Below are 17470 nucleotides of genomic sequence, written 5' to 3'. Positions count from 1 at the left end.
GATGACTGGAGAATATATTTAAATTCCAAAGTAACCAAAATCAATGTAAATAATATGTTAGTGTCTCTCATTTGAGGATAAATATTACCATTAAAAATTGAAAAGTCATAATGAAGAGAACTATTCTGTGAATTGGCCATTTATCACACAAAGAAAATGGAGAATTTCGTCAGGAACATTTGTGAAATGAACTCTATTTAATAATGTTCTAGTCCTGTTTGTATTTTAATTTTTCAGATAAAGTAATTTAAGTAAATATACATTAGTTAGAATAAAAAAAAATAAGATTATGCATAGATTTGAAGGCCTAATTATTTATGAATTTCTGATGGATGCCCTAATTAAACATCAAATTATATGCTTATACCTATGAAATGATTAGGGCATTACATTTAACCTCTTCAATAATACATTGAAAGAGATGCATTAGATGTAGGTATTAAAAGTATGTATTTACATATTCTTCATTATAGACTTTCTTTCTGTAGGGACCATGACAAGCTGCTTTCCATAAAGAGCACCTCTGATTAATCATCACACCAGAAACAACAAAGTCGGTGCTGGCATTATTTCAGCCAGGATTCCTGGGCCCTGCTGTGCAGTGAGTCTCATGAGAAAGGACAGAACCGTATCAGTCTCCAGACCCACTTGGTTCTTGGCACCTCTGCTGAGAGTTGTACAGACTACTGATGAATTTTAAATGCAGTGTTTTGAGTGTGAGGTGGACATCTGTCTTAAATGAGCAAGATTGACAGCAGCATGGCTCTCCTCAGAGGCCCCTGAATAATTGTCAGATGACCTTTATTGGTGTCTACCTCATTTGGTTCATACTGATGCTGCTACGGCACAGTACTGTCATCTATTCTCCAGGGACTTAATGATAAACAAACCTATGTATTGCATGCAGCAGCAGGGTTTGTTGAAAAGTTCATGTTTTTGACTAGAAAATGTACCTTGCAACTGTATACAAAGTAGTGGCTAAATTATGAATCCGTTGAAAATCCAGTACTATTCTGGTTATAATCTTTCCAGCCTGACAATTAGCAGCTAGTACTATGAAGGCATGGCAACAGGCCGACGCTGTGACTAAACATGCTGATGCCATCTTCTGCATTCTGTCAGCAAACTCTTACAAGTCGTATTGTTAGTGGCAAGACCTTTCTACCACAAATAGGAATACTGGAGTCCCATGTAGAGCTGTGTAATTTAAGATTTTTTTCTCCATGACATAAAATGATCATGACTCCATGTGGCTCCATGTGGAAGTCACATTTTTCTTCTTAAATGAGAATGCTTTGAAAATTATATTCTTAAGACCATATTTATTGATTTTGAACATTTTAGTGCTTAGTTTCTTTCTTGTCTGGTTTTAAGGATCTCAATAAAGCCCCTAGTGTTAAAGATAGATTGTACCTTTTAAACAGTATTGCCTCATGAGCTCTTGTGTCCCTTTATAGTCTTGGTTTTCAAACATCCTTAATGATAATTAAAGCTGTTTTATATATTTAGAAGCATTCCTTATATGCTTTGCTTTAATCATTAAATCTAATGATTTTTGTCATTATTCTACTCATAACTTCATAATTATAAAAACCTGTACATTAAATGAGGGATGGGGAGAAAGCATTTATACTAGGCAACATTACTGTTAGAATTAATGATTTCTTGAAGAGCCAATCACTAGTATGGTGCCTAGCACCTAACAGGTGCTCAGTCAAATCTTAGCATAAGCAAATGCTGTGTTTTGAAATAATACATGGGACATGCATAGTAAGAGTCATACTTGAAGAAAAATGCTAACCGATAGAAACCATGGAGCAGAAGAATTTGAGATAATCACTTTTATTTAGAATCATTTCTTAATGAGCTGTAGTTAGTGAATGATTTCAGTGAGATACAGCACAGCAAAACCTTTCTCTGTTCAACAAAACAAGTCAGTGATACTAAGAACCCACCCTAAAGTGGACTCTTTCTATACTCTATTCCCATTTTTGTCTATAGAACATAATTACTTTTGCCTTCAAGTCAGGAGTGTCATTTAAGAGATGTCATTTTAGAGAATATTTAGAGTCACTGGTTTCCTATAATTCAATTAATTTCCAATCCCTGCTACAGCTATATACATATTGGAGTAGATTTCCTAAAGGAGATGGCTTTAGTACATTTTAGTAAATAGATCACTCTTTATAAATGAAAAATAAAACTTAATTTGGTAAGAGAGATGTGCATGCTTACACATAACATTGCCTTTAGTTAATTCTGATGAGTTATACAATGGTATAGAGAATGAATGTTTTCTTTAAGGATAATAAAATAGCTATTCATCTTCTTAACAACTAGACCTAGGAGCCAACAGGGAGAACCAACCAGTGGTTCACAGAGTTTGCATCAGGCCTTAGCCAGTTCTCAGCAGTGAAATCAGGACCACGACCCCTAATGTACCACACAGTGACATTAGGTGGGTCATATGGTGTTGATCATAAGTAAGATGTATCACCTGTTTGTGACTTTGCATTGTGTAATTTAAGATTATAGTGAGAAAATTGGAAATTTTCACATGGAATTAATGCTATAATTGTACAGTTGCAACTTCTCCCTCACCTGAAACGTCAAGTCAACAGATGTGGTGAGAATACCAACTCCCCACCTCCTTGAGTTTTGTGTGAAGACCTAGGCCTTGTGTGTGTGTGTCGGGTGGGGTTTCTCTAGACTGCATAACTGCCAAAGATTGATGTGGATTTGGGTATGGGCCTGATGGACAGGATACATTAGATACATGTAATGTATCCAGTACATACATTAGCCTTGAGCCATCGCCAATTCCAATCAATAAAGCCAGTATTTTTGAGGATAGTTTCCTCCTAGAGTATCACTCTTGGCCTCCCTGTTGATCAGTCTCCCTTGGAGTCACTCTACCCCTCTTATTATACTGCAGTCATCCTGGCCTCCTTTCCCACCAAAGGACATCTGTGCTTGTGGCTTCTTTCCTGGAGCCGTTTCCTCTCAACTCCTCCAGCTGCAGTTGGCTCTCACCCCATCACTCTCCTCACCATCTCGAAGGCAACATAAGACATTCTCTGGTCAAGGTTACCAGCAAACATCTTATCAGCTGAATCCAATTAGTCATCTTAACATCATTTTCCAGCATGTGCTCCTGCAAGGCTCTTCCTTGGATTCTGTGAGAGCTCATGCTCCTGTTTCTCTTACCCCTCAGCCTTCTTATTATGTCTTCTGCTCTGCCCTGCCTCTACCTTGATGGCCTAGTTATCTAAAATACACCGTGGCCCAAAGTAAACTTAGTTCCCCTTCCCCTTCATGTCTCCTGGTATTCTGTATCTCAGTTAACAGTATTTCCATTTACCTCTCATTCAAACTAGAAACCTAGGAGCCATTCTAAAAATCAGTCAAGAACTTCTGATTTTACCTCCCATTCCTTGATACTTCCCATTTCTTTCCATCCCTTTTATTAGTAATCTACAGGCCATCTCCATCTCATCCCTTCAGTGCTGCAGTAGTCACCTACTATACTGTCTTCAGTTCTGTGCATATCAAATCCTTCTAGTACACAACCAGAATGACCTATCTAAGGTGAAAATCAGACCTTACCAGCTTCTTTAAAATTTTACAATGTGCTATTCAGTAGCATGGTGTGGGTACTTACTGTTGTTGAGAGAATGGAGGAATGAAGAATGGAGACCAAAGACCATTCAGTATCCAAGATTGGGGTTCATTTAGATCTAGATTATATTGACCACAATCCTTTTAAGCTTTCATGTGTCAACCAAATCTTTTTGTTTCTGAATTTTGTTTGGAAGTTCTTAAAACCAGAATGAATATTATTAACATAGTGTTATAAGTTGTCTATAAGAACAAATAGGATCACTATAGTGATAAAATTTATGTGCCTATATTTTTGTTTGTCTTGTAGTTATAATCTAATACATTCTTATGTGAAAATTATCTTAAGAGAACTCTTTAAAAAAGACGTGTTCCCCACCTCTTTTAGTAAAAGAGAAAAATGAATGTCACTGTAGTGTCTCTGCATTTACATGGTTGGATTTCTGCATTATGAAACAGTTTCCTTCACATCACAGTTTGACAACTGGTGTTTTGGTTGCTATTCTTTAAGGTTCTGTAAATTTGTTCTGTTTTAACAAAGAATCATCTTAGGATTGTTTGCTTAAAAACAACTTTCCAAAAAAAAACAAAGAATATGTGATGATATAATTAGATGTTTAAACACGTGAGAGGTAGGGAAATATGGCTACGATGCTTCCCTTTCTCTTAACATTTCTGTGCGATGCTTCCACAGGCTCTTTTTTTTGTGGTTGAAATATACATTTACTGTTTTAGCCATTTTTAAGGGTACAGTTATGTGGCATATTCACATTTTTGTGCTGATTTAGTTGTACCTTTTTCTAAAATTATTATATTGAAATAATGCAGTAGTTTCATTATTGCGACCCAAAGCAGAGCTTGGCTAGAATAAGCAGAGTTCTCTCAGGGGATTATTGGTGTGTTCAGAAGAAAAATGGTTTTGTTGTTGAGTTTTTGTTAAGGACCTTCTAGAATATTCTACTTTATTGGTCTCAGAGAGTGAATGTCAGTGGGAGCTTATGAAAGAGGTTTATTAGTTTAGTTTATTCGATCATTTTTTCAGTTTTTATCTAATAAAATATATTTAGGGGGCTATAAGTATATTTATATATTTATTTTACTGTTGCATAGGAGTCTTATTTAATTATGATTGGGTTCCTATTCCTAATCGTGGAAAAACAGCAGTGCTGTGGAAATTTAAAAAAAAACCAAACACTTGGCTATTTTACCTCATACCTTGAAATTATTTCTAAGATTAGAAATCAACCCTTACTTCATGAGTTCAGATAGAAATTATCTCCAGGTTATGAATGTATTAGAAACAATACTTATAGGCAAATCAGTGTCTTGTATTGTTATAATGAAAGAGTAAAACATTTGTCTACTTCTCTACTAGTTTATGACTCTTCTCAATTCTGATGATTAAATCCTTTATATGAAGTGTTGATTAATTTAAAGACAATCACTCCAAAATACAATGTATTATCTATAAATGTTTAGAAACCATATAAACACAACTTATTTTTTAAAAATTTAACTTGTAAATCTGATCCTTTCTTGTGAAATGGTGATTTGGAAACTTAAACACAGAATGTTAGAAAATAGAAAGGATTGAGTTCAATGCCTGACTAATTCTCAGACTCCACTAGTATAGGAAGCTAAGCTTTAATATAGGCAATAGGGGCATGCAATGTGCTATTCATCCTAATAAATTTAAACTTTCTTAAAGCTGCTTTGCTGTAAGAGAAACTTTGGAGGGAATTGGTACCTTAGCTTCTTCCCTTCATTCCGGAGTATGGAAGTTTAGCTTTGAAATAAACAGAAAGTCCTCATGCTTTATAATAATCTCTTTAGAATAATGACCTTAGGATCACTGGAATCAATTCAATCCTCTAGTGAGCTGGAAGCTTCCAAGAGCACCCCGGCACTGATAATGAAGTCTGGTTTCTCTCTGAAAGTTCCTGTCTCCTCAATATACAGATAACTACAATGGATTTGCTTTCTGTGTTTTTTGTATATATCATCAACACTTCAACGTTTATCAGTGGGGGATACACCCTGTGTATTTACCTCAACAGTTTTCCTTCCTCACTGCTAATCTGCCAAGATCTTCCTGAGGGAAATACAGCTGTGGGTTGTAGGACGTGGCAAAGAGGCCACACTGGTAGAGAGCTCAGAAGGAGATTTGAAGTTGTCCATCCTCCCTGTCCACTCTTACACAATTTCCGTCTCCCCTCCTCCCAACATTGAAAGAACAGACCTGGAGAAATATCAGTCCTGAAACCTTTCAGCATATTTTGACTATAAATACTCTTGGCTCTACCTAACAGCAGACAAGCCAATTATTTATTCATTTGTGCTACAGCCAGTTTTTTGCTCATTTTGGAGCTTATAATATCTTTGGATTTTATCCTTTGTGAGATGACAACCTAAGATTATATCCTTTTCACTGGTTCCAAGTTTTAAGGCATTTGGGATGTTTTATAGTCATGTAGGTATTGGAGATCAAAGCAAGAAGTAGGCATTATGGGGTAAGGAATTGTTTCATAGGCTAAATATAATACATTCATCTTTTTTTTAAATTTCAAAATCAATTTTATTGCAGCCAAAACAGTGGAATTAACTATACATAATAAACTATTTTATATATATACACATTTTAAGTTATACGGAATAAAGTTTATTTTGGCAGATAGTATTAAACAAAATTAAAGTTGCATACTTAGTAACATAACTCAACATCCTTAATTTGGTATAAGTGTGACAAATTTTCTTGCTTTCCTGTGTTCTGCTAAATCGCCATAACCTAAACTGCTAAAACCGCTATGCTGAAATTTAACTTTACTGTTTTCGCTTACACTCTGATTCCAAACAAAACTTTTCATAAGCTTCTTCTGTCTCTGGGTCCATCTCATCATCAATATCATCCAAGTATGGATCACCAGCCCCCGATAAATCTGTTCCATTTTCTTCATAATCTGGAAAAAAAGTCTTCTCTTTCAAGTAACTCTTGATATTTCTCTTGGTAATCTGGATGAGCTGCAGTGAAAGGAACACCATCGGAGGTATAAAACATTGGTTCATTCATAAAATAGTTAGGATCATTTTCAGGTGTTGCTTCTCTGTATGTTGAGGTTGCATGGACTCTACCCCAGTTACTTGATCAGAGTTCTACAAACTTCAAGAGCATATGTTTCACATCTCTACTGCAATTTGCATCAAGGACAACATTTTCAATTCTCTGAATAATTTCTTCCATATCAGTCTTTCCTTTTTCCTTCCAATACATTTATCTTTTGAAGGCTTATCTTACTAGGAGAGAAAGCCTTGATTTAAGGAGAAAGTGCCACAAAGAAGAGAGAGGCTTATGAGAGAAAGCTCTTGTGACAACAGTAGTTTTATTCTCATAAATAAAAAGTGGCTCCTGTCAAAAATGGGGTATTAGACTCTGAAGAGTGGTATAAAAATCATACATAGGGTGCAGGAACTATATACATGCAGAGGGGAACACTAATTTGTCATTTAAGGTCTGTTAGGAAGTACTATGGGTTTTATAACTCTGTTGACAATAATCCTATTTGGAACATGATCTGCTTATATAAAGATATATTTAATGTGGAAGCTCCTATTAGCTTAAAAAACTAGTCAAGTGGTAGCTTTAAAAGCTGAGTCACAGTCTAATTCACTAACACAATGTGCAGTTTCCCTCTTTATTTTACTTGGTGGATTAATCCCATCTCACCAGTGCTATTAGGTGTCTGCCTTGATGGTGTGGAAAAATACACACAAACAGCTGAAATTTCTGAGCATGTAGGTTGCATTGAATTTAAATGTGTTCTAATAGCACATCTGCACATAAGCAGCCAAAGATTTATAGTTGTTTTTTAACTTAAGGATAAGAAAATTGACCACAATGGGATAATTTAAAATAACAGCTCTCTGGCAAAGCAGGAGCTATGTTCTTAAATGCCAGAGCACCAAGAGGCACCAGTCTCTAATCTGTATAGAATATTTTTTATTTATTCTGTAAATAAATTGGGTAATTTATTTATTTGTCACTTGAAGATCAGATATATATTTAAGTTAATGAATTATCCACCAACATCCCATAACTAAAGCAAACTTTGTTTCCTTTTCACAGGCAAGATTTTAGTCAATTGAACAATAAATCATCCTGTCTTTTCCTGAATCACAGGATAAGGAGGCTCTTACTGGCAGGATCACAATTAAATGAAGCTGTGGAGGAGAGATTCTACTCGGTTTTAAAGAATGCCAGTGAAAGAGACAGCCTTGACTACTTTGGCTATACTTTTCCATGCTGTAAATAGTGATATCATGTGGCTGTTTTAGAAATATTTTCAGTTTATCACTGAAAATTTGTGTTAAATGATCAAAGCTCAAGAATGAATCAGCTTCTTAACAACACCCAACATCCTGGTTGTGTCTACTGATGGTCCTACAGTGACCAGGAGTATGAAGAAATTTTCCTTTTCTGTCAAAAAGATGACCCTTACAAACACAGTTTACAAAGAATATTCATGAGCATTTTCTCTTTTGAGCCCCCCAATAACAGTATCATTATATATATGAGGATCATCAATTCCTATTTAAAAGCAGAAATTAAGATTCAAAGAGGCTAAGTGACTTACCCAAGGTCAAATATCTAGTAAGTGGAATAATCACAATTTTGGACTAGGTACTTTTGCCCTAAGAAAAATATCTTTTGCATTCTACACTTTGCTGCCTTTTTGATAGGCTTATAAAATCAGGCACTATAAACATTAAGTTTGCTTTTGGGCATTTTGTTCCTGGGAGAATTATCTGAGTTGAAGATACAATTGAGAACATTATTAATGTGAGTTTTGGTCTGAACAGAGGAAAGAATAAAGAAATATCCAGTTTTTAAGTGGCATTAGTTAGATGTTTAGTGCAAATGAAGTGGGAGTGATAAACACAGTGATAGTCCAGGCCTAAGATGAAATTCATCACCTTTCTTTCATTCAGAGGACTAGACCTGTAATTTAGGAAAGACAATAGGTAAAAGGCGTGAGTAACATTCAAGAAGAAATAGCCATGAGAAATAATTAACCTGCTTAAGATACTCTGATCTGAACAGATGAACTTTGATGCCCTGTTGGCACTGTTGCAGGAATGGGCTGAGGAGACTGGGATTCTATGAAACTAAGATACAAGGGCATTTACAGCAATGGGTAAAAAAAGCAAGTGTTCCCTGTGAAATCTAAGGGCAAAGGCTTTGAAATTTAATTTACATTGGAAGAACCTTAAAAGTTGGTAGAGCCATTCACATTTCTGTTTGGTCTGGGCTGTAGCTGCTAATAGCATTATTCTGAAAGGCAGGTGTGAATTCTCATAATGTTCACTTCAATTGTTTACCTTAGTTTATAAATTTGCTCAGGTGAGAGTCCTTTGTCTATTGCTAGCTCCCAGTCTGACTTTCAAGACACTTATGTTCTTCAAAATAGCTTGAGGAAAAAAAAGTGATTTTTAGTTAAGCTATATTGTAAACCCTTTTTGATGTAACAGATATTGAGGGAAAAATATTTTATTTGAACTAGTTTTGTGTATACAATGTAAACCATTGCAAAATATAAATGAAGAAAACTTTTAAAAGAAATCCAGCCTTATTTCTTTCACACACAGGGACTTGAGCTAGGTTGCAGACGTTATTATGAAATCTGCTTTAATGAACAAGTAAGTGATTTATAGTTAATACATGATTGTATTTCAAAGAACACACAGCCATTTGGAACACACATTTTTTCTGAACCTAATAACATCAATCTTGTTGGAAATTTCTCTTTTCTGAAGCAGTAAAAAAGATATGTTTTAGGCTAGCTTCTTCTGAGTAATCATAATATTTGAATAGAGTCTGAGGATTTCATAGGGTATTACTGAGTTAGTCTTTTTTTTTTTTTTTTACAGGAAATCGATTCATTATTTTCAAATTATTTTGCAGGATCCTTCAAACCAAAAATGTGGTGGAAGAAAGAAGACCGTGTCTTTCAGCAGCATGCCATCGGAGAAGAAAATCAGCAGTGCCAGCGACTGCATCAGCTTTATGCAAGCTGGCTGTGAACTGAAGAAAGTCCGGCCAAATTCTCGCATTTACAACCGTTTTTTTACTCTGGACACAGACCTCCAGGCTCTTCGCTGGGAACCTTCCAAGAAAGACCTTGAGAAAGCAAAGCTTGATATATCTGCCATTAAAGAGATCCGGCTGGGGAAGAACACGGAAACATTCAGAAACAACGGCCTTGCTGACCAGATTTGCGAGGACTCTGCCTTTTCCATACTCCATGGGGAGAACTATGAGTCTCTGGACCTAGTTGCCAACTCAGCAGATGTGGCAAACATCTGGGTGTCAGGGTTACGGTACCTGGTTTCTCGAAGTAAGCAACCTCTTGATTTTATGGAGGGCAAGCAGAATACACCCAGGCTCATGTGGTTGAAAACAGTGTTTGAAGCAGCAGATGTCGATGGCAACGGGGTTATGTTGGAACATACCTCTGTAGAGTTAATAAAACAACTCAATCCTACCCTGAAGGAATCTAAGATCAGGTTAAAGTTTAAAGAAATTCAGAAGAGCAAAGAAAAACTAACCACCCGAGTGACAGAGGAGGAATTTTGTGAAGCTTTTTGTGAACTTTGCACCAGGCCAGAAGTGTATTTCTTACTTGTACAGATATCTAAAAACAAAGAATATTTGGATGCCAATGATCTCATGCTCTTTTTAGAAGCTGAGCAAGGAGTTACCCATATCAGTGAGGATATGTGCTTGGACATTATTCGGAGATATGAGCTTTCCGAAGAGGGACGTCAAAAAGGGTTTCTTGCAATTGATGGCTTTACCCAGTATTTGTTGTCTCCAGAATGTGACATTTTTGATCCCGAGCAAAAAAAGGTTGCTCAAGATATGACCCAGCCATTATCTCACTACTACATCAATGCCTCTCACAACACCTATCTCATAGAAGACCAGTTCAGGGGGCCAGCTGATATTAACGGGTATGTTAGAGCTTTGAAAATGGGCTGTCGAAGCATTGAACTTGATGTAAGTGATGGTTCAGACAATGAACCAATTCTTTGCAATCGAAATAACATGACAATACATCTTTCCTTTCGAAGTGTCATAGAGGTGATAAATAAGTTTGCCTTTGTTGCTTCTGAATACCCACTCATTCTTTGCTTGGGGAATCACTGCTCTCTACCACAGCAGAAGTTCATGGTTCAACAGATGAAAAAGGTCTTTGGCAGGAAACTCTATACCGAAGCACCTTTGCCATCAGAATCCTACCTCCCATCGCCAGAAAAGTTAAAAAGAATGATCATTGTAAAAGGAAAGAAATTGCCTTCTGACCCAGAAGTTTTGGAAGGAGAAGTAACAGATGAAGATGAAGAAGCTGAAATGTCTCGAAGGATGTCAGTAGATTACAATGGTGAACAGAAACATATCTGGCTGTGTAGGGAGCTCTCTGACTTGGTATCTATCTGCAAATCTGTTCAGTACAGGGATTTTGAACTGTCTATGAAAAGCCAAAACTATTGGGAAATTTGTTCATTTAGTGAAACAGAAGCCAGCCGAATTGCAAATGAATACCCAGAGGATTTTGTAAATTATAATAAGAAGTTCTTATCAAGAGTCTATCCAAGTGCCATGAGGATTGATTCCAGTAACTTGAATCCACAGGATTTTTGGAATTGTGGCTGTCAGATTGTGGCAATGAATTTCCAGACTCCAGGTCCAATGATGGACCTTCACACAGGCTGGTTTCTTCAAAATGGAGGCTGTGGTTATGTTCTACGGCCATCTATCATGCGAGACGAAGTCTCTTACTTCAGCGCAAATACAAAGGGCATTGTACCTGGGGTGTCTCCTCTCGCTCTTCATATCAAGATCATCAGTGGTCAGAATTTTCCAAAGCCCAAGGGAGCTTGTGCCAAAGGGGATGTCATAGATCCCTATGTTTGTATAGAGATTCATGGAATTCCGGCGGACTGTTCAGAACAAAGAACTAAAACTGTACAACAAAACAGTGATAATCCTATTTTTGATGAAACTTTTGAGTTTCAAGTAAACCTACCTGAGTTGGCCATGATCCGTTTTGTGGTTCTGGATGATGACTACATTGGGGATGAGTTTATAGGGCAATATACAATACCGTTTGAGTGTTTGCAGCCCGGATATCGCCATGTTCCCCTGCGCTCCTTTGTGGGTGACGTCATGGAGCACGTTACCCTTTTTGTCCACATAGCAATAACTAATAGAAGTGGAGGAGGAAAGGCACAGAAGCGCAGCCTTTCCGTGAGAATGGGGAAGAAAGTTCGGGAATACACCATGCTCAGGAATATCGGTCTTAAAACTATAGATGACATCTTTAAAATAGCAGTTCATCCATTACGAGAAGCCATAGATATGAGAGAAAACATGCAGGTAGGAAAAACCCCGTTCTCGCCTCCCCTCCCCTCCCCTACGTCTCCCTGTCCCTCTCTCACCAGTGAACACTGTGTTCTGCTCATGACTTGATTCCTCAGAATGTTATCAGAAAGGCTGTGTAAACACTGAATTGAGTTCAGTATTGCCTGTGATAAAACAGATACATTTTATGTTTCTAATTATGAACAAATGCTATGTTACATTTGGCCTGAACTAAGCCAGTTAATGTAGTACCAATGTACTAAAATGCTTTATATATATCCAATTAGATATCTCTACTACATAACCAAATGGATATTTGGGAATGTGTATATGAAACAATGTGAAAAAATAGAATATGAAGTGTTATATATGTGTGTAATATATAAAATATTATATATACACCAACACATACTAATTACAAATATATATGAGAAATATTAGCAGTAATGAACATAAAAAGGAATTTGAAATCATATAAAACAAATGTAATGCCTACTAAATTGTTTTTTAGTTCTTTAAATGTCCAGCAACAGCAATAATAAATCAGTCCCTACAGGAGCAAGCAAGACCAATCAAACACAATTCAGCACTTGAACTTGTTGAAAACTTCTTAGTCTTCTCTTAGAAATGTGGTTCAATTGAAAGAACATGGATTCTGGATTAAACTCTATCCCCATGTGATCTTGAGCACATTATTTTAGATCTCTGATCATCAGTTTTCTCTACATAGACTAAGAAAAATCCTACATCACGGGATTATTATGAGGATTAAATGACAGTATCTGTAAATTGCCCAGTCTTGGCATGCAGAAATTCAATGTTTTCCTTTTACTAATGCATGTAATCAGAGATGGCTACCAATTTCTTTATTCCTTACCATTTAATATACTTGTTCTAGGCTCTTGTTACTGAGAAGCAATCAAACAACAAATTCTAAGTTCCTGTAAAATGCAAGGAGGTGTCGGTCGACCGAAGTGGCAGCAGTCCGTGTATGAGAACAAAACAGGGTGGAATGCTTTACAAGGCATTTTGTTTGCTCCTTTAGCTAACTAACATTTTATAGTGACACTCACCAAAAACATCCCTTCTTTCAAGACAGAAAACAAGGTTGAAGAGGTTAAGTAATTTCTCAAAATAGCAGTTAGTGAATAGAAATGTTGGGCTTTAAATTCAGAATTGCCTATTACCAAAGCCAGGATCATTCATGGTTTTTAGTCATGTAATGCTGAACCCCAAACCCATCAGTTGGCAAAAATTTTATTTTTACATTATTTCACAGAGAAATTTTGGGATAAACTTAAAATCAACTTTAAAAAGCCAAAATGGTAGAAATAGGGTGGTACGTAAATCTCATATAAATACTTAGATTGTAAACACGTAACTTGAGGTGGGTTGCCTTAGTCACTATTTTAAAAATAGGATCCGAATATTAGCATCTTCTACCTGACCTTTTCTGACATAATTCTATAACTATTATAAATCCTATTAGATTAGTTATGAGCATTAGTTATGAGTAATGCCTAATGTTGTATATTAGAAATAGATTTCATACACTTATATATAATTCTTGAAATGTATCCTTTACATATATTATGTGTTTAAAGCACATATTAAGGAGAAGTGGTTATGGATAAAGTCTTTCTAGGTAATACTGATAATTTGTATCATCTCAACAGTCTTTTCAGGATTATTTGGAGCCTAAGCAGTAGAAAGATGAATACCATCAGTGTCATTAAATTCATGATATATAATAGGTTAGGTATTCACTGTTGATAAAATATAAAATAGTCATAATTCCTATTTCAAATGAATTTTCTAAAAGCCTGCAACATAGACAAATGTAGTTCTACATGGATATGTTTAGTATGTGTGCCTGTTAGATGCATTTCTAATGGAATGACAAAAGAATATCATTGATGCTTAGTTAGATGGACGGTGGTAATAGCAGCCTGCTCCCTTGACGGGAAAAGCCCAAAGGAGGTGCACCCGGTCTGCAACCACTGGCATGTTTTTATGATCATCACGGTACAAACCAGATAGGATATTCATGACCCACCAATGTTGGTTTCTGTGAATATTTCAGTGTTCTGCTTTGAAAAGCACTGTGTAGCCTTGGGTCACAATCTGTCTTGCTTTGTGACACATTTGTGGAGGTTGCTAAAGATTTAGAAAGATTAAGTGGAAGAGTGTGTGTTACCTCCATGTACAACAATATGTTTCTGGTTGGTTTTAATGCAGTTTACTCCAAGTTACATATGTATTTAGGGTGTACTTTTAATGAGTATACTTTTGTGTAAATCTAGAAGTGCTGGGGGTGATGTGTCATGTAGTCAGAAGTGTAATTCCATGTTTTCCTTCCCATAGAATGCCATAGTGTCCATTAAGGAACTGTGCGGACTTCCTCCAATTGCCAGTCTGAAGCAGTGCCTGTTGACCCTGTCCTCTCGGCTCATCACCAGTGACAGTACTCCCTCAGTGTCTCTTGTGATGAAAGACAACTTTCCTTATCTGGAGCCTCTGGGGGCAATTCCAGATGTGCAGAAAAAGATGCTAGCTGCTTATGATCTGGTAGGAAATTGTGACTCTATATTCCTTCTCTCTGTGTGTGGGAAATCATCTGGCAGGGGCTCTTTTGTGGAACTCTAATAAATAACACAGAGTGACTGCCTTTGAAACCTGGATTGGGAGTGGCTGATAGAGCTGACTTACTCAACCTCCCCTAAGCCACAGTGAAGGCCTCCGAGGCAATGCTTTGAACCCAGAGCTCTACAGATTGCAAATAGAAGATATGTACTTTAGTAATGAATTATTGGTTACATCCTCAAAGGTATACACAATTTCTCATCATCTAAATGGCATTAGCCTATGATATAACCATTTAATTGCATACCATAGGAAGTAAACCTATGTTTTGGTGCTGTCTTATAATAGTTGATGTAAAATAATTATTTGGCTTTTATATTTCTAAGCCAATATTATTATCTGATTTTTCTGAATCCATAATGGAATTTAGCAATTAAATTAAGAATAACTATAATTTTACATCTAATCCTGTAAAAAAATTAAGGAGCAAATGACAAACTGGAAAAATTTGTAACATATATGCCAGATACAAGTGTAAATATCCTTAAAATAGAAAGACACTTAAAAATCAGTAAGAGAAAATAAGTACATCAATCAGGATTAAGTTCACTTTAATATAACATAAAGCAAGCCAATCATGGCTTAAAGATACAAAGGTTTATTCATCCACATAAAAAACTGGGAGACCAGCTATTAAGGATGGCATTTCTGCAAAGTTCTTAGGAAACCAGGCTCCCTCTAGCCTTCTTCACCATCCCTAGAGTGTGACCATTGTCCTCATAATCCAAAAAGGCTGCTGGTGCTCCAGCCATCTGCATTCTAACCACTGGGAATAATGAAAAGGAAAAATGGAGCATATCTTCTCCTTTTAAGTGCATTTCTCTGAACTAGCACAGATCACTTTTGTTTACATTTCATCAGTCTGGAGTTAACCCATAGTCACATTTAGCTGCCAAGGAGAATGGGAAATGTCTTTTTTTGAAGGAGCTATGTGCCTAACTAAAAAGTAAAGGGAGAATGAGTATAAGATAACAAATTTTCTTTGCATCAGAGGTGAACAGGCAATTCATGTATCTCCTCCCTCTTAAAAATCAGTGAAAGTGTAAAGACAAATTTAACCTTAAAATTAGTTTTTTATTAAAGATGTGTAGTGAGATACACCCTCTCTCCATCAAATCGGCATTGTTTTCCATAGTACTTCTGATGAAAGAATTTAAGGAAATGGATACTGTCATCCACCTACCTCTAGTGGGAAAATAAATTGGTATATTTTTTTGGAGAAAAATTTATCAATATAATTTTAAAATAATCCCATTTGATTCATATATTTCTTTCCCAGGCATTTAGTCTAAGCCAATAGTGATATGCATAAGCATTTATGTTTATGTTTAATAATGCCAACATAAAAGAATTAGTTAAATAAAATATAATAATTCCATATTATGGACTTGTTTGAGGACATTAAAATCATGTGTTGGAAGAATATTTCATGATATGGAGAACTCACATTTTGTAAAAAAGTCCAGTTGCAAAAAAAATACTCTATAGGATTTAAATTATATTTATGTGGATACACATCTAAAATGCTAGCAGGATGTTAATGGTGATAATTTTTAAATAAGGATAGTGAATTTTATTTTGTTATGTTTTTCTATATTTTCTCTGTACTTGCCAAACTCTTTATAACAAACCCAACTAATTTCTATAATTGATAAAAATAAACATTAAGGAAGAAAAGAAAAATATTTTATCTTTAAGAAACAACTAGAAAAAGACATTAGGATAAGTATCCTATAATTGAAAAAGAAAAAAAACACCGGGTGTATTCTTATGAATGATCATACCTCTTATAAACTGTACTTCATGGTTGCTGGGGGAAAATTCACCAATTAACTATATCTCATTTTTCATGAAATCAATTTCTTTCATCATAAAAGTAGAGACTGAGAGCTATTCAGTGAATTGGTATAATTGCCATCTAAGAGGTGAGATTAAGGTGCTAGTTGCCATAGAGACAGACAGTGGAAATCACCTATTCCTCTAATTCCCTTTTCAGCTAAGAAAGAAAAATCATTCATTGAGAGGGAAGCCTGGTCCCCTGGAGCTGGGCCTGTAATAAGCAGGGAAGCACCTGGACTGTGGTTGGTCAATTTCCATTTCATGTCCCCAAGTGTCCGATGGTGTTTTTCACTTTTATCTGCTGGAGCCAAATCTGAACATCAGCCTCCTCTCATCTGTATTTTTAAAATGCAATTTGTACTTGCCCATGTAGCATAGTTTTCCAAAGCTTAAAGGAAAAGTGGAAATCAGAAATACCTACAATGATATATTTATTTATAGTTCTCTTTGGAAATGATTTTTTGTTTGGTAGGTATTTGAGTGTAAATATCCCTGTGTTTAATGGTAAGCTCGGCAGACTGTGGAAGTGATAAAAAATACTATTGATACCTGTGTTGGTTATTTCTTTTAGGGACAGATACAAGTGATGACATAAGCCTTGAAGGTTAAAAGCACCATTTTTACTTTCTAGGATTTGAATTGTATTGGTTGGCATCTTTAATGCTCTTGACATGTTAGTGTAAGTATTTATTTTGAAGAGGTATTCTAAGATACTCTGCAAATCCAGAGTGATCATTTGAAAACTGTAAATCAGATCATGTCACTTTCCTGCTTAAAAATCCTCTAGTAGCTTCTGATTGAAATAAACTGAAGCTCCTTACTGTGGCCCACAGCGCCCTTTATGATCTGGCCTTGCCCATCCATCCCAGTTGCCTCTCCCTGCCTCCTGTGCATCTCCCGGCCTCACCCCTTACTTGCTCCTCAGCTCACTCCCCCTCCCCTATTATCACAGGA

General features: G+C 36.1%; 1 protein-coding gene across 6 annotated transcripts in view; it reads left to right on the top strand.

Moving 5' to 3' along the window:
• The window catches only part of PLCL1 (phospholipase C like 1 (inactive)), a 346962-nt gene that overhangs the window by 269667 nt on the left and 59825 nt on the right, over positions 1-17470 (top strand). For all 6 annotated transcript variants that reach the window (XM_073218568.1, XM_073218571.1, XM_073218569.1 and 3 more), the window contains 2 exons: positions 9575-12049; positions 14399-14602. In XM_073218568.1, the coding sequence (XP_073074669.1) occupies positions 9575-12049; positions 14399-14602 (2679 nt within the window). The remainder of the gene's footprint in view (positions 1-9574; positions 12050-14398; positions 14603-17470) is intronic.

Source organism: Manis javanica, chromosome 12 (assembly GCF_040802235.1).
Source record: "Manis javanica isolate MJ-LG chromosome 12, MJ_LKY, whole genome shotgun sequence".
In the NCBI taxonomy this organism is placed as follows: Eukaryota; Metazoa; Chordata; class Mammalia; order Pholidota; family Manidae; genus Manis; species Manis javanica.
This window is presented reverse-complemented; position numbering and strand designations above follow the sequence as displayed.